At 43.3% G+C, this 18,390-nt stretch overlaps 1 protein-coding gene across 1 annotated transcript in view; it reads right to left on the reverse strand.

Moving 5' to 3' along the window:
• Nucleotides 1–3,545: 3,545 nt before the first annotated feature.
• PRRC2C (proline-rich coiled-coil 2C) overlaps nt 3,546–18,390 on the reverse strand; it is a 53,292-nt gene continuing 38,447 nt past the window's right edge. The window contains exons 24-33 of the mRNA XM_010087349.1: nt 17,141–17,354; nt 15,999–16,202; nt 15,196–15,308; nt 14,477–14,613; nt 12,751–12,985; nt 12,184–12,291; nt 10,367–10,585; nt 8,370–8,473; nt 7,221–7,347; nt 3,546–3,809 (exon numbers count right to left, since the gene is read on the reverse strand). Of these exons, the coding sequence (XP_010085651.1) occupies nt 3,546–3,809; nt 7,221–7,347; nt 8,370–8,473; nt 10,367–10,585; nt 12,184–12,291; nt 12,751–12,985; nt 14,477–14,613; nt 15,196–15,308; nt 15,999–16,202; nt 17,141–17,354 (1,725 nt within the window). The remainder of the gene's footprint in view (nt 3,810–7,220; nt 7,348–8,369; nt 8,474–10,366; nt 10,586–12,183; nt 12,292–12,750; nt 12,986–14,476; nt 14,614–15,195; nt 15,309–15,998; nt 16,203–17,140; nt 17,355–18,390) is intronic.

The following is an 18,390-nucleotide window of genomic DNA, read 5'->3' on the forward strand; positions in this document are numbered from 1 at the left end:
TCCCCAAACAAAATAGTTCCCTAATTTCTGGGACGTTCAGGACAATGATTTGCGATGACCAGAGTCCTACAAAAGAGATTACACACCGTGCCCCGCTCAAATTAAAAAAGCCAGAGCTATTCCAGCGTAAAGGGCCAGGAGCAGGTCATTTATCTGGTTAAATGTCACAGAAACAGGCAACCAACTGGGGTCAGTGCCTGACAGCTCAAACTGGCCTCAAAGGCAGACAGGGCAGCTGGGGGCTGTTTTGGGGAGAAACACATCAAAATTGGGTTATGCAGATGCACTAAATGCTCAAGGATTGGCTTTTCATTAAGTTCCTGCAAAGATATTCTCCTCGTGCTGCTCAGCACAAGAAATAGCCAAAAGCTCAGTGTATTCCCCCTGCTGCCTGCGGGAAATGTGTCTGATTTTGCTGGCGGCTGTGCAGGAGAATTGAAGATGAATCCTTTCAGCAGCATTTCCTTAAAAACAGAATAATCTGGTGAATGACTCCCCATGTTTGGGGTCACCTTTCAAGATTCCCCTCCCAGCAGGGAAACATCAGCGTAACTCTACCACCGAAACCCCGTTTTACAGCACATTCATCCATCAAACTGCTGCCTGCCTTTGCTCAGCTCCCCGCCCGCATCCTCCTTTCCCCGGGTGTTCGCTGGAGCCCTGCTTGTCCGGTTCCCTGAACAAAAGGGGATTCACCTCGGGTGTTCCCCACTCGCAGGTCACTTCTGCCCATGGCTCCATTTGGGGATTACAGCACCTTTTTTTCCTCCATCCTGTTCTACCTCCTCAAAGACCCGACCTCAGCAGGAGAGGTCCCCAGCTCCTCTGCTGTCCCCACGCCACCGTGTCGCAGAGCCAGGGGCTGGCAGCAGTGCCCCTGCCCAAAAGCAAATCCGCGGGACCCCCAGAGCCACCCCCGCGCCTGCGGGTGGCTTTGCATCCCTTGGAGGTGCAAGGCAAGCCAGCACCCTCTCCCAAGGCAGGAATTACCTCTCGGGGAGCAAACACGAGGAGGTTTCTGGTGTTTGTTGGGAACCCAGAGTTCCTAACCCCACCCGCTGCAGCCCAAGCCTCCGCCCTGGCTCACCCCAACTTCTCGGGAGCTGGTGAAAGAACCTGCGGCAGAGAGAGACACGGGGTCTGAGAGAGACAGCTACGCAGCCACGCACCCGGTCAGTGAAGAGAAAGGAGAGGGAGGAGGTGCCCTGAACAGATTCCCCTGCAGCGTGGTGGAGACACATGGTGACGCACGCTTGTCCCTCGAGCAGCCCATGAGAAGAGGTAAACCCACGCTGGAGCCGAGCAGTTGTCACAGGACTGTGACCCCGCGTGGGAAGGACTCTCCTGTGAGAGGGACCCTATGCTGGAGCGGGGAAAGGCTGTGAGGAGCCCCCCCGAGGCGAAAGCAGCAGCAGAGACAACATGGACTGACCGCACCCCCCATCCCCTGCTCTGCCAGGGGAGAGGAGGTACAGAAACCAGGAACAAAGCCTTTGGGCCTGGGAAGAAGGGAGGGGTGGGGGAGAAGCGCCTTTCTAAGATGTAGTGCTCTCTCTCATTATCTTGCTTTGGTTTTGATTACAAATAGTTAATAAATTCAATTGGTTTAGGTTTTTTTTTTTTTGTTTTCTCAAGTTGTGCCGGTTTCTTGCCCGTGACCATAAATGGTGAGTGAACCCCCCCAGTCCTTGCCTCAGCCCACGAGGTTTTTGAACAATAGGCTGGCTGGTGGCCTTTTAAAACGATGACAGACCCGCACTGGAGAGCGAGATCTAAAGCACTGGGGGGAACCAGAAATAAGCTGTTTCAAACCGTTTTTCTGTAGAGGTCTGTTCTCCCAAGCTTTAATACACGCTCTTCGCTTGCCACACGATGTTCAGATGCTCTCCTCGCATCCTGCAGCACTGTGCTAATCATGAGATTACCCAGAGACTTTATTTAGAGAATACTTTATTAGTTTCTGTAATCAAACCCATGTAAATAAGACCGTACATATTTAATACAGTGCGTTACCCCTGTACAAATGGAAAAAAAATTAAGTTTAACATTTCTAGACCAATATGGCTGTTAATTTCTGTACAATGCCAACTCACACTACAAGTGGGATACTTTTTTCCAAAGTTGACATCACAGCTAAAGTTTCCAAAAATTCAAATTATATATATATTTATATAAAAAGATAACCAATAGCGATTCACTAGGCATCAATAGCAGCAACAGCCTTTCCAGCTTCTGCAGTCATTTGAACAAAATTATACACATTAGACTTTCAACTCACTCTTCCTTCCAAACAAATGTAAAAAAAAAAAAATCCCAGAAAAAAACAGCAAATTCTGCTACTGATGTGGTACCTGGTGCTTTTTATTAGCTTTTTCAATCATTGTCTGGAAAAAAACCTCTAGAATAACATTATTAAAAACAGCTCCAGTATAGCACAGTCACTACTACAGATCATAAGCAGGTACAGGATATCTTACATTCACAGAAGTATCATACAGTACTGTCCTACAGCTATAATACTAGAGGATACAATTAAAAAGGCATTTATTTGACTTGATTCTACTTTCCAGCACACTGTGGGCAAGGAGGTGGTGCGACGCAGCTCTGATATAAAGAATGCACCTTTTAGATAAAACTCTCTTTAATCCGAGAAGGTTTTGTTTATTCTTGTGGCACAGTCCTAAGTGCTCGCTGCTGTATACAGACAAAAGCTGGAAACCGTTTAAGGATCACTCACATCGTATAAAGGTAGCTGGACAGAGGGGAACAGAACAAATTTGACTATTGATGCAATGAATCTTTGAACTCCAGAGGTGAATGACTGGGGGTGGGGGGAAGCGGGTGTAGAGAACACAGGTGGCCAAGTAGCATTTTCATGTGGTGATGTAAATACAGTATATTGTCATCCAAGAAGCAGCAGCCAGCAAAGCACTGCCTTCAGAGGGAAATTCAATATCATCGGCACCACTCTTTGTTAGGTTAGATGTCACATGGCAAAGGCAATTTTGCCAGCTATGTGAATCCCTCTGTTTATTACAAGATTGAAGCTTCTTAAGTCACTAAAAACTTAACACACATTACTTGGCCCAGCACCATCTTCAGATCTGCATATTCTCATACTCACGGGTTTATAAAAAGATAAATAGCAGCTGAAGATCAGAGCCTGAAGTAAAGAAGAGAATTCATCTTGTCAGTGAGGAACTTGCCTCCCCAACCACCTTCTTCCCCGCCGTTGCTATTTCGCAATTTTTTTTCCACTTTGGGAAGCATACAGGTGTGTAAGCCAAAACACGCGCACGCGCGTAGAACGTGCACACACCAAAAGCAGCCTTCATGCTGTTAGAGAAGATACAAGCCCAAAGAGCCTTGAAGCTCTGTGGGATATGCAGCAGTTTGCATCCGTAACTGCTGACAGCTTCCATGTCCCTTTACACCGAGCCCTGCAGGGAGACAAGACTGTTGTCTTGCCCTTTGGGCTACAAATTCATGCTGCTGTAATCTCACCCACCCTCCCCTCTTCCCGCACCTCCACGGAAACACAGCCTCTAAGATTTTGTTTCTTCAGTTTTGATTGCCTGAGGTTTGATTGGTCCAGTTCTAACAGGCTTTGTAGCTGCAGCAGGCGCAGGGGTAGGCTTTTCCTCGGCTTTGTCCTGGCAGACTCCTGAAGAGTCAGCAATTGCCTCGGTGGGTTTGCTCCCGTTCTCCTCCACTTTTTGCGCTTTGCCTCCTATGGGTTTGCTCTGCTGCTGCTGCTGCTCAGAAAAGAACCTCTGGGTGGACTGCAGCACCTCTGCTCTCTGCTTTGCCTTAAGAAAGGGAGAAAATGTGTTTACTGAAGAGAGGGCATTGGAACAAGAGTGAATTCACAGAAGTATTTCCTAAATGAAAGAGGAAGGACTGACTGCAGGGGTCAGACCTCCCCAAGAAAGGCAGTGTCCGTCCAGTTGCTCCCCAGATGTCACCACATATGGGCGCTTGGCTCCTCAGTAGTAGTTTAACACCATGCCTAGACCTCCCTTGCTCTTCGTAATCCTCACCCCAGAAAAGAGGATCTGAAGCATCTAACATCTTTTGATGCCACTATTATTGCAGAGCTTAAAAAGTGGAAGCGCTGCTTATAGCAGGCTCAGACTGAAGCTTCTCCCCACAATAAGCTGGGCCTGACCAGAAGGCCGGACACCGCCCCAGCCCCGCAGGCGCTGTAGGCACCAAGGTCCATCCCAGCTGCCATTTCTCCTGTCGTGTGGTCTGGACTTCTTGAGAGCAGGGGCTGTATCACTGCAGCAGAATCTAGTTTGAGCACCCCATTTTCCTCCCCTTGTTGTTCTGGACACAGACTTCAGAGTCTGCAGTGGGGATGCAAGCAAACCTGGCTCAAGGTTGTGTTATATGTGAGCTGAAGCCTTATCTGCTTCCCACTCAAAGCAGGCGCTCATTCCAGGCAGCACAAACTGCTGCTGCGCTTCCTTCAAATCCCTCCTCTGAATCCTACTGGTAACCTTGACTGGCACCTGTCAAAGTCAGCCTTTGTGACTCCATGTTTCAGTTACAGTTTTACACTGGACCTTTCATTTGTCCGTGAAGCAGGGTGCAGAGCAGATACTCTAAGACCAAGCACTTGTCTTTCCTGCCCAAACTCAGGCAAAGCAGGAGCTGCATTACGAGTCAAATCTTTTGGAAGCAGCCTGATGACGCCCAGTACAGTCAAACACCTTTTTTACTACTGAAAAGATCTGTTTCATAAAAGGAACCTCAACCACAATACAGGCACTAAGCCTCCATGTACCTCTCTAAATATTTTATGCTTTTCACAGAAAACGGGGGAAAAAAACCAAAACAGCAAAAGCCTGTAACAAGAGGTCTCGGCTTTAATACTGTGTAGTTGCTCCAAGTAACTCAACCAGCAACAGAATGGAAAACAAACCCGTGAACACTGTGTGCAGCACTGCAGCGACAGCCTGACTACTGGAGCCAGATGGACACCTGAAATCCTTTGCATAGATTTCAGCCGTCCCCTGAGGTTAAGGCTAGAAGGCTGGATGACTTGATCACAAGTAATCAAGCATGACAGAATAGCTTGCATTCTTCAGAACAGTGTGTGCAGGGAGATTTGAGAAAACCAGGGCTGCGTGTTCGTATTTGCTTTGACAGGTTAGATTCAGTTCGTAACAGACTCAACACAATACACGAAGCACCACCCGGTAAGCCTACAGCTAGCAAGAACTGGTGGTAGAAAACCAAATGGACCAAAAACCTAGAACTTAAGGGGTAATCAATTCTCCTACAACCAGACGTAACCAGGAAAAGCACACTCTTTTGTTTTTACCCCTCAATGCGTGGGTTATGGCGAATGGCAGTACATGAAGTACTTAGTGCCATCTATTCATACAAACAACTTATTCTGCAGTGAACAGGCTACGCATACAACAGACACCCCATACTGCAGTCCTTGCCTTGGTAAGAAGAGCTTGCCTCAGCCTGAAGGGTCCCAAAGCGCTTTAACAAGTTAGATGACTCTCATCACCTGCTCCTGAAATGCAGCCACCTCTTCTGCGGCGTGCACCATCTGTGTTCTACCACAGAGAATTACTCACCAGTATTTCAAACCCCTGGGAAATGAATCTCCAGAGTCACCAAGGAGTGAGGCTGGCAGATGTAAAACATGAGCTAACAGCCAGGTTTGTACACTACATCACTCATTGAAAAAAAATCCAGGCTCTTGAAACCTAGTTGTCAGACTGCCTTTGACAGCAGTGGCAGCTTCACACTGCTGACCACAAGACCACTTGAGAAAGGAAGCTCCCTAGCAATTTTTTAGTCTCAAGTTCTTATTAAAACAACAGGACACAGAGAAGGTGGGCGTTCAGCTGTTAAAGGCCCGGCTACTGGCTTGGGGTCCAGAGGCATTTTAATTCAGACATGATTTACAGACACATTCCTGCCCTACAAACTGTCAAGACTTGAACTGGTGTTAGCAGCACCACTGTTCAAATACTAACCTTCATGTCTCGTTCAGCCTTCATCGCAGCCTGGGCCTGATTGCCTCTGGCTCCAGATACCGATTCACAAAGACCTCTGGCCATACGCGGTAAATGAGGGTGGCTCATAAGGCCTGTGGTCATCTGAGGCGGCATCTGACTATGCAGTACTACTGGCAGCCTCTGAACAGGTGCTGGGAAGGTGTTAGTATATGGGGCTCTTACCAATGGAGGGAGCAGGTTAGGCTGAGAGAGGATCTAAGTGGGGGAAAAACAACAAAAAGAGACATTTTGCAATTAGAAAATTGCCAACTAGATTGCACGTTGGCATTATCTTAAAGGGGAAAAAGTTGCTGCTCTGCTGTCAAACCAATGTCAAGAAAATAGGCTTTTATGTTAAGAGAGGCCACGCTTGACCTCCAGAAAAAACAGCCCTCCAGTGTTGCTGTGACTGAAAGCAGAAGCAACAACTTAAAACCAGTACATAGTAAGGCAGAAAACCCATGAAAGGCAGTGGAGGAGTCACTCGTGAAAGGCAGCCCTGAAAAAGCTAGGTAGCCTCTGCTAGCAGCAATTCTAAAATCAAATTCTCAAGTCCTGCAGTCACACACTACAAATGCTGACAGCAATATCCTACATTTTCACAGAGGCTACATTTCCCTAGCAGCCTGGCTACAGTCACCCGTAACGCACAGAATGTGCCACCCTTGTAAACCAGAAGCAAATCAAACCCTTGCCATCAGCCCTGCTTTGTATGGACTGTATGATCTCCAGAGATCCTTTCCAACCTGAACTGCTCCATCAGTACTCCAGGACTGCAAATCAGACAAATAACTACAATAAGCATTTAAAATATGCACTGGGACCCTTCTGAGACATGAAGCTTCTCCCCTTCCCCAGCCAAATGACCCGTTTTTGCAGGATGAGATCCATTTTAGCTGTGTGGGGAAGTCAGCAGAACCACTGAACCACCACCTGTTCTACATTGTTCACAACTGGTATTGAATTCCTCAGCGTGCAAAATTAAACACACCAGAAAATCTGCACTACTAGTTAGCAAGATCAGAGGAGATTTTTTGGCCTTGATCTTGAAATCCGTTTTCTCATGCATTTAATTTTCTTTAAGGATTCCATTTTGTATCTCACCATGATAAAGCCCGAGGAAACACAGCTGAGTTACAATGTCACCAGGTTATACAGAGAAAGAGATTTATTTGCAGGAAGCCACCCGTCACCTACCTGTGGTGCAAATTGTGCAGGGAACGGCTGTGTCATTCTCACAGAGGCAGCTGCGGACTGAAACTGCTTCTGGTAGACAATGCTGTTCATCTTATTGGATTGATTGTTAGGACTTGTAGAACTGGCCCTAAAGAAAAGAACACAGTTAGAATCACACTGCTCTCATCCAGAGGATGTTTCTGCCTTTAATCACAACTTAATTAGAAATTCAGCATTGGAGGGGGGAAAAGAAAAATCTCTTAGAGAAGCTGGTAGCAGCTATTCTTCCAGATCTACTGTCAGTTTCAAATGCAAACAAACTCAGAGCAACACAAAGAGAAACTGCAATCAGAAATATTTAGGATATGGAAAGATAGCAGGGTAAAGCCTACATCAAAGTGACCTTTCCCAAAAGCATTCGTAACACAAATACTGATGTCAAAAGTGTGTTCCCCTTGCCAAACCTGCTTCTTTATGTTCACTCCTGCCCCTTCACACTGTTTGCTCTGTCGTGTCAAGTTCAGAGCTTGTCACAACAGGCACGAAGCACGTGCAGCAGAAGCTGCGATGTGCAGCTGCTTCCACTCTGACCTGTTGTCAAATGTTTCAAAATGCGCTTGAACAGCTTTTAAGAATGCACAGAAAAAGCTCTCCCCTGTTTTATTTGGCTAAGAACATGACTCTCAACTAAAACTCTTAAGAAGTGTTGAATCACCATTAATTAAATGAAGCCATGAAGCCTGAAAGCTTATTGGGGGGAAGGGCATCAAACAGCCCTCGGAGAAAGATAAAAGAGTGAACAGCCTTCTTTAGGAAAAGGAGCTTGATTTGCAGAGTGTTCTCATGCAGAGCGTATGGGGAATACACTTACTTAACATAAAATGAGCATTGGGGCACCCATGGCAAGGATGCCAGCTAAACTCAATCCACGCTAACATTTTGTAAGCTTAAAGTAGTCTGCTTAGTCTTCACTATGAGCTCTTGAGATCTGTTATGTTGATCTCATATGTCTGATGACCTCCTGGAATGCTGCTTTTAAGCTAAGATTAAGCATTGTATTTTACATTAAAAGCCCTTCACCTCACACCTTTCAGAATTTACTGCTCATACATGACTAGGTACATTTTCTAGCTCTGATTTCAAGGAATTTTGAGCTTAAGAGAGATTTACCGGAAGGGACTGGAGGTTGGAGTAGTACTTCTACCAGTAACTGGTGGTGTTCCAGGTTTAACATCAATGCCACCTCCAAAGGCCTTCAAGTCCATTTCCGATATCTGAAAAACACAGCAACTGACATGTCAGTTCTTTTTCAAAGAAAAATTACATCTACCAAGTAACTGTTAGCTTACCTCACATTTTTCTCAATGACAATAGGTCAGTTAAGTGGAGGTGAAAGTCAGATTGCAAAACAGCTTCTTATAATTAGGACAACCCCATCAGTGTAAGCACCTCTGTGTACAATTTTCCTGCACTATTTGGCACTTTCAGCAATGGTATTGGATTTCTAACTTGATCTTCCTGCATAATGAAACGGAATTCAACTTTCAGGGTTGAAGTCTCCTTCCCCATCTCAGGTACTGCACAAAAATATTTAGATACAATCCTGAAAAATGTTGAAGTGAAGAATTTCATAAAATAACCCAGTTCTATTAAAGAAAACCCCAAAAGCACAATGAACACAGAGCTGTCATTCACAAATGACATTCAAATCTCCAGACTCTAACTGGAGCAATGAATCTTGCATGTTATTTTGCAGATACACTCAACAGAATAAATTAGTCCCTGGAACAGTACCTTTCCATACACAGTCATGAAGCACAATGGCAACAATAAATCAGATAATGCAAGTGGCTGTTTTAAGTTGACTTTCTTACCAGGAACATAATGGAACCCTTAACACAGGGCAGAAAAGTCACCTAAGGTCACAATCCTGCTCTAGCTCTTCCTCATTTCTTGTTGAAATGAGTGATCATCTTGCAATGACAACTGTAGCAAGAAACACACTGCTGCTTAGAAAAACGGGCTCATAAACATTATACAGGTGAAAAGGTTTTGCCAGATCCTATGAAGCTGGAAAAACAGCATGGTGCAGGGTTATCTCCTTACTGGAGCTGTCACTGAATGAGAGTTTTCTTCAGCTGCAACACCATTCTTTTTTACACAAAGGTCCTGCCTTGCATGCAATGCTAGGCTCTCAATATGCACCTTGCTGTGCTATTCAGAAAAGCAGACCTCAGCAACATCACCAGAGTTTAATTCTGGATTAAGGTCACAGCTGATACAGAATCCAGTGAAGCCCCCAAAACTCCAGACTGTTGCACTGGAAAGTTTTCTTCAGCTGCAACACCATCCTTTTTTACACAAAGGTCCTGCCTTGCATGCAATGCTAGGCTCTCAATATGCACCTTGCTGTGCTATTCAGAAAAGCAGACCTCAGCAACATCACCAGAGTTTAATTCTGGATTAAGGTCACAGCTGATACAGAATCCAGTGAAGCCCCCAAAACTCCAGACTGTTGCACTGGAAAGATTTGATCCCTTGATATTTGCTCTTGGATTCAAGTTCCAGGAGAGAAAAGACAAAACTTCCCTTCTCCAGAGCCATCTACACAAAGAGGCACAGATTTGTCTCCTGCAGTGTTTTCCACCACAGCTACCTGACTGGAATTCTCCAGAACACTCCTCAATCTGGAGGATGGGGCAGTATTAGTAAAGATTCGATCCACCCTGACCCGCAGGCATTCCCTGTTTGACAGTACAACAGGTATATGGCAAAACAGATTCATACAGCAGAAGGCGGCCTTACAACTGAGGCTGGCGCACTCGGTGGTTTGGAAGCATATGAGTGAAATCTTCCAACTTGTTTCAGGTCTCACACTGGAGCAAAACGACAAACATATGCATGGATCAGAAACCAGGCCTGACAGTGTGAAGTTGTTTGCCTGCTGCTCTAACAACAGTTTTGTACTATTTGCTGCACAGCTTCTACAGGAAATACCCTACCGGTCCATGACTAATCCTGACTGGCTTTTCTATCTTCCCTTCCCTGCCTTTTAAGGTCAGGGCAGGTTTTTAGATGCAAGAGTCAATACAGGTTGCTGTGCTGGTTCTATGAAACCTATGTGCTTTGTATTGATTTTTGTATTGTAGATTTACCAATATTGTTACCTTTCCAGTTGCAGCAATCATGCTGTGCTGAGTTCCTGCTGGGATTAATCCTCTGAAAGGCTGTGTCACTTGTGCAGGTCTGTTTAGATTTTGAGCCTGTGCTTGTGGTGGTGTGTGCTGTAGTGGTGGTTGTAAAGACTGGGGTAGCGCAATAAGTGGCTGTGCTGTGGATCCAAAGTTGGGCAAAGAAATCTGTGATCCTGGCAAAGGTACCGTCACCTTGAAAAAAAATTACAAGATCATCAGTAACATATACGCAGGGGCCATTATTTAACTGTCTTTACTAGCTCCATGATTTCAGCTACATTCAAATTAAATGGTTTAATGAGTTCATATATTTACCCAGACAGCTGCAAGCAAATAGCTGAATTTATTGTTTAGCCTGTCTTTATGATCAGTCCTAACAGCATTTGGGTCTTGGCTTTTCAGTAACAAAGTTGCACCCTAGCTACTGACTCCATCACACAACATGATTTAATTGTATGAAGAAGTAAATTTAACTCAACTCAGAAAATAAAGCAGCCAGGTTGGTGGTTGGTTGGTTTGTTTTTTTAAACTTAAAATAATTTTAGTCATCATAAGGACACTGCTTGGGATGAAAACTAGATTTTACTTTCTGGGAGTTCTAACAGTCAGCATTTCTGAGCCTAAAAAAACCCAACAAAACCAAATACAAAAAACCCAACCATGGTGTGTCCCTTGCTTGGATTAACACGGAGTGCTGTGGGCTGAAAACACCACGGAACAGTAGTGATAAACACGAAAATACCACAGCAGTGACCTGACTGGCAGGAGGTGCTGCATTTCTTAGTCTATCAATCCACAACTTGCAAAATTATATTCTGAGTGTGACTAGAAGAATTATATATTCTCCAGATGTGAAAGACTCACTAAGGTTCTGCTCTGAAGGATAACATAGATTAAAAGTACAGAGGCAGCCACGCTTGAATACATTAAAAAGACTAACCCTTCTGAAAGGTCCGTAAGACATTATGATAGATTTTTAACAGATGAGATCCAATTTTTTAAGACTCTTCTAGATACCAGTCTTTGCAACTTTTCATATGCGTGAAGTAGTCTACTATAATAAACCAGCCCATCATAAACTTTTTTAAAAGTCACTTAAAAAAAAATTAAAAAAAACTTAACCAGAAGATGAAAACCACTAGACAGCATTCTGTAAATATGACGAAATGCTTGCACACAGCAAATTAACAGATCTTTCACAAAAGAATTAAAAAAACCCCAACAACTTAAAATTGCTGGAGTTATTTTATAAACCTCCTGACATAGGTTATTAGTCACTGACTTGGTTGTCCTAGTTGCCTGTATGATCTGTTGACTCCTCATTTGTTTTCTACATATTTGATATTGTTGACATACATAGCAGCTCTGAGGTTTCATCTCAATGAGACTTGAAGTTAACAATTAGGCTGCACTAAGCCCCTGGAGCTTGTCTCTCTGTTCACCATCACTATCTGATACCTGCCCCCATAAAGGCAGCATATGCCACCATCAATTAGCAGCATCACTGTGCCAACAAAATCTTTGCCTGTCACTGGAATATGAACTATTTAAGAGAAGGGTGCTAAAGACAAATGATGATCAGCATGAACTTGTAGGCCATCCAGCTTCTCAGCAACTCAAGTTTTTCAGTGCTGGTACAATAGCTCTCCCTTGCTATCAATTTTCAATTCTTGCATTTTAGAAGAATTAAAGATTGTCTCAGCCCCCACCTCCACCCCCATCCCACCGAAATCATCAACAACATGCTTTGAAGGAATACAACTTGGGAAATTTACCATGCCATAGTTTACCTGCTGGAGAGCACTGGGAGACTGTGCAGTGTTGTAGAAATTGCTCTGGCCAGGCTGCTGAACTTGCCCAGAGTACAGATTTGAAGCCTGAGTGAGTGTAGCTCTGGCCTAGGAAGAGTGAGAGACTCGCATTACATTAAGAACACTTAGCAGAGCAGTTCATGGACAGCATGGCACATTATTCTGTATTTCATCCAGTATAGTAGAAACCACAGCATAGGAAGCTGACAACATGAAGGTTTCAGCTTGTGATAAAGCTTTCAGTTCCAAGTGGTAGAACAGCCCTTTATCATCAATCACAACAGAAGTTAAACCTGAACCTCCAACTAGTGACAGAAGTGCAAGGAGCCCTGTAGTTTGGGGAACAAGCCTCAATTCAGAGATTATGCTAATATACCTTTATGAAATTAAAAGAACATTCTCTTCCAAGGGTCTTAAATTTCCCACCACCTTGACCATCATGTAATTATCACAGAGGTGGGCTTATCCCAAGCTGAGCAATACTTTATTATTGCACTATCTGCACCAAACTATCACAGAAGCTTTGCATTTTGGAGCACTTCCTACCTGGAGAATGTGTGTATCAATAAGCTGAGAGCCTCCCAGTCCCGAAGCTTGACTAAGCTGATGTTCATATAAGATAGGAATAGGCTGTGTATTAGAAGTCTGCTGAAATGCCAGGCTTGACTGTGCCTTAGCAAGCTCCTGGTGTTGCACTGCTGGGAAGTTGTGTAAGGCTGTACCAGACAGAACTACTGGTGACGGCTGAGACAAACCACTTTGCATAAAAGCTTGCTGGGATCTGGAAGAAATTGAAGCATTATACCAAAAAATGCAGAGAGGTCAAAAATGAGCCAGCAAAAAATTAAGAACACAGGTTATAGTCTTTAAACTGAGTTAGAATGAATGATCTGTTGAGCAGATTTTTACTGAGAAAGGTAGATTTTTTTATTGACTCTGCACACAACAAAATAACAGATGCTACTAAAAGCCACAGGAAAAAATTACTAGGCTTTTTATTTAAATCTTTAAGCACCCGTAGCTATTTAGATGTGTGTGCTAAAATAGCTTTTGCATAACTTTACTGTAACATACAGGAGCTACCAGTTCTTAGTTCTTGTGCTGTAAGGTATGACAGTGGGGAAGCGCACCACATGTGAGTAGCTCCACTTAGTCAGAAAGTAAACTGCTTTGTTCTCTTAACATCACAGATCTCCATAGTCCAGCCTTTAATACTTATGGGTTAAATCACTGGATGCTGACAACTGTAGCTTCCAAATGAATGTTTTGGCTTCAAAATAGTAACACAGACACCACAACCTTTAATTTTATATCAGATATTAAATTCCCTTATAAATTGCTGACAATTGTAGCTTCAAAATAGTAACACAGACACCACAACCTTTAATTTTAATCAGATATTAAATTCCCTTATAAATAGGACAACCCAAAACTCCATTAATACTGGGTTTGTGCATGACCAGATCAGCCAGAAGCATTTATTTTTCCTGTACTGATTGTGTTTCTGCAACTAGCCAACTGTTTGCAACAATTTTTGTCAACTGTGGCAGAACAGGCAATGTTTGGTCTGAAGTCAGCCAAGCAGAAAGTCAAGATACACAAGTAGTCAATGAAACCGTCTGAGGCTTCAGCTTTCTACATTGCAATAAGAAGGTTTTTCTACAGCACATGCAAAACTCTGTAATTAAATTTCCAAAGACACTTTCTCAAAGTGAAACTAACAGAATTTGTCAGAACCAGTTTTGATAGGAACTGGCAAGGAACGTTTGGAAAGGCTTAAAGTGGAAATCTGGCTGGCTATTAATGGCATTTGAGAGATCCTAGTCTTCCTATCATCTTTGGTAGCAAACAAAACTTTATTCTAAAACATAAACTGCTATCCCGTTGGCATCTGAATTTAAGTTTCTACCACCTGTGGGGTTCAAACTAGGATTTCAAAGTGTTTCAAGATTCCAATGTTGGTTTAATCAGAAAATAACAAACACAAATTACTGAATTAGAGGGACAGACTCCTCTTCTTCTGTTCCCTTAGTATGAAAGACTGATGTTTTCAGCTTTTTAGCCTGTTTCCTAGAGATACAAATACTATGGATAATTTTGAATTCACGATTTCACAACTGCTTCTGCACATGCAGACTATCTGCATAGAGAGATCCCAGACAGACAAAAAGACAAAATAAATTTGTGGAAGACAGGAAGATGAGGCAGCTATTGAGCACAGAACACAAGTCTGCAGGCTCAAAAACCAAATAAATTTGCATATATTACCTACCTGTAAGGTTGTAAGGAGGAGTTGAACAACTCTTGGGCTTGTGAAACAGCTGGTGCTGCTCCTAAACTCAGCTGAGCTTGATGCTGTCCTTGCAGAGGCGCATAGATGGGGATGGGGATCTGCTGAACTGAAGCAGGCTGCATAAAAAAGGAAACCATTAAATATCCCAGGACAAAAGTCACATAGAAAAGCTACAGTTAAATGTGTGCCAGGATTTGTGTAACATCGTAACAGGTAAACAAAGAATGTCAAATTCCAAGGCTGTATGCAGAGCTGGTATTGCTCCCATTCAGAAAATTACTTTCTTGTTGAATTTTAACTTTTCCTTGCAAATAACCAACAGAAACTGAATGAATCATCTAGATTTGCATACCAGACAACTGCACAAGACTGCATACGATTTTATAATGCAAAAGTTGAATAAGCCTGGACTAACACGGCCCATGAACACCTCCCGTGAATATGTACTTTTACATAAAGTATATTTGTGAGTGAAAGCTTGTTCTCTCCATTTTCACGACAAATGCTTTCATTCTCAGGAACAGTAGAGATCAACACCACCTGCATGCACCAGAATGAAATGTCAGGGGCAGGCATGAGCTCATTTTTGCAGAGTCTTTAGTCCCCCTCTCCCCTGCCCCCATTAGCTCATTAGTACAGCTTTAAAGGCAATACAGACAGGGAAGGGGAAAAAAGGAAAAAAAGAAATCCCCAAATACCTGAGAAAGCCCTGGTTGAAAGCCTTGCTGTTGGGCCAGAGAAGGCGGTGCCAAACGCGCATGTTGGGTATTGAATAGATGACTCGTATCCATGTAAAATGCTGGGATTTGAGCTGAAGTACCTCAGGAAGAGCAATAAAATTAGTACCTGATTTTAAACATCTCCCCGCTAGAAAGGTTTTCATCAAGAGATGCAGCCTCTCTCAGTACTTCTCAGTGACAGGTACCAGAGAGACTGGGAGAAGAAACAGAACTGAAGAGATAGGTGCCTAACCACTTTGGTATCTTTCACAATTCACCACCAGAATCTATCACACTTGCATATGCATCTTCAGTCCCATGCAGTTCTTGGGGGACGAGCAATAGTTTCTGGCCAAACCAGGAGTTTGGGTGAAGGAAGCGGAAGCACATGCTATATTGTCGTGTAATTTAGCTTAACTATATGTAGGGTTTTCTTTAAAAAAAAAATGCCATGATTCTAAACTATCATGGCACTTTAAGAAAGAATTCAAGATGAAGTCATTCTGGGCCTTAAACAGTGATTTAAAATCCTGCAACAGAAAAATGCTACATTAAGGATTCAAACGTAGTCTCCTCAACAAGCTAACAATGCAGCATTACATTTATACTTACTGACAGAATTGTGCGTATTTAGAGTAAGACACAATTAGTGAATATTTGCTTACAGAATGCTCTCCATCATTCTGTCTTTAGTGCAGATAACACCAGAACTGAATTCAACTCTGCAGCTTCAGAACTCCAGAAAAGCAGACACATGGCTTCTCAGCCACAAACACTATTACCTGCTGCAGACTGAGACACATAGACCTGGGGACTTTGCTGTTGCTGGGCAATGAGGGATGGCATGCAGCTCAGCTGGGAAAAGTGACTGGCAGAAGCTAGGCTGCTTGTCTGCAACTGCTGTGGTTTCACTTTACATATATTAGGAGGGTCTGAGGTGCTTGCAGTCTTCGTACTCAGTGAAGAGGTTGTGTATGTTCCAGCTCCTACAAGGAGAGAAGCAAGTGACATATAAAACAGCTAAAGATATTTCAAAGCCTCATCTTTCAATGATCAAAGTCCTGGGACAGCTACGCAAACACAACCACAGCTGGTGAAAAACCCTGAAACCTAATGCAGCTGTTTGTATCAATGTAAGATGGACAGGGAGAACAACTCTGCTAAGTTCACTATAGGAAGCGCTACAACTATAATAAATCTCCCTTCTCAAGTACAGGAACATACAAAAATACTTATGCAGACATCTTGGCTAGTGACACAGCAAAATACTGCAAAGCACAGTGTTCGTGCCTCTCATGGCTGAGAGCTGGGCTCCAGAGAAAGGTCTTTTTCAACCACTGTAGCTGAGATTCAGGGCATACATTCTAATATTGCAAGGTGCGAACATTTAACCAGATAGCGCCTTTTGTTTGCTGCAAAGGAGCAAGGTAGAAACCAGCACTGTTTGTGAAGAGGAGCTGAACATTTGCTCTGCCTAGTGCAACGGGATTTTGGTAAGAGCTGGCAAAGCCTTGAATCCAAAAGCAAGAGCACAGATGAAAGCAAGACTGCAATTAGTTGGATATCAGAACTACCATCTGGTCCAAAATCTACTTCTATGCCTTCAATTCAGCTGAACAAAATGAAACCAACAAGGCAGCCAACAGGAGAAGTTTACCTCCTATTTCAAGTCCATATAAGCAGCATGGGCAGAAAGACATCTTCTTAATATCGTTCTCATCTGACTGAAGTGAAACAGGTGAAGTAACTCCTTGTTTGTTAATTAAAAGGTATTTGGGAAGCTGCCATTCAGATCCAATATTTCAAACTAGCATAAAACTTCTGTTCGCTTTGCATTAAACATAATTCCAAAGGGAACCCAATATCTCAAAAAATATAACCAAGGATCAACGCAACAGGATACTACATTCTTGACATCTGGTACCTGATAGCGAAGTTGTCGGTGTAACTGAGGCCACAGGAATAGGAGGCATTGATGCACTAGAGAAAGAGCTGTAAGTACCACTGCTTGGCCCAGTGCTGCTACTGCTGCTGCTACTGCCACTGCCACCAGCAATGGGAGATGCTGCTGAGGTCACTGGTGAACTCTTCTCCCCCATGTTCGGGGAATTCTCCCATGCTTTGCGTGCAGACTCCATCTATTTAAAAGAAAACAAATTTCCTCATTTATTAGGAATTTTCAACTACTCAAACTGTTCTTTTTTCAACTACTATTTTATCTGTTCTTTTTAGTTCAAAAGGCAATTCAGGCTTCATGCGAGCCTCTTTTTTTTCAAGTCACCATAATCGTGCAACTCTGTTCATGCAAAAAGCATACAGCCTTCAGTTGGAGCTTCTTATCTGTTCCAACTGCACACGTGCACAGTTCATCATCTTAACATTCAATGCTCGAATTCACTCACATTAATTTGGCTTGGTTTTGTTCAACATGAAGAGCAAAAGCACAGTGAGCAACATAGAGGTAAAAAACTCTCTAAATATTTCCATGAAGTCCTTTACTTACAGGATATGCGGGCCACTTAAATGAAAGAGCCCCTTGCTTTCTTGGTATACTATCCACTTTGAGTAACCACCAAAAACATCTAATGCACACTTCAGTAAACATGAGTAGTCAAGTTTAGATCTCCAAAGCAAATGCTGTTCAAGAAGCAACCACGAACTGACACAGCTTGCGCGCACTGCTTTACATTAATGCCAAAAATGCTTCATGCTCCTCTATTTCTATAATAATTGTAAGTTTAAGTCTTGCGCAGCAAGGAAGATGAAACTTCAATTTAAATATTTTATACACAGTTACCTTCCACCAAAAGTGGAAACAACTATTGTTTTACTGCAGCCAATCACAATCTAATTATTGCCACAGTAGACACGCAATGCCAAATCTGAACTGAGACACGTTCAAAGGACTACTGAAAAGGAAGCATTAGTGTTTGGACTACGCTTGCTAATTTAAACACCCAAACACAGTCCATGGACTTCTCTACAACCTTCAGCTGCCCCCATCTAAAACAAAGATTTTGCTAGCAGAGCTGGATGTCCCAGGCTGAAATTGCTCAGAGACTGTAAGCTTCTCAAGGCCAGGTGATATCTTTAACAGTACATGTGAAGGGGCAAATACATACTCACAAATCTGGCTTCGCTGCCTGGATCAACAGAGGCCCCTAATTGGAACTT

The sequence above is a fragment of the Pterocles gutturalis genome, unplaced genomic scaffold, assembly GCF_000699245.1.
Source record: "Pterocles gutturalis isolate BGI_N339 unplaced genomic scaffold, ASM69924v1 scaffold7011, whole genome shotgun sequence".
Lineage (NCBI taxonomy): Eukaryota > Metazoa > Chordata > Aves > Pterocliformes > Pteroclidae > Pterocles > Pterocles gutturalis.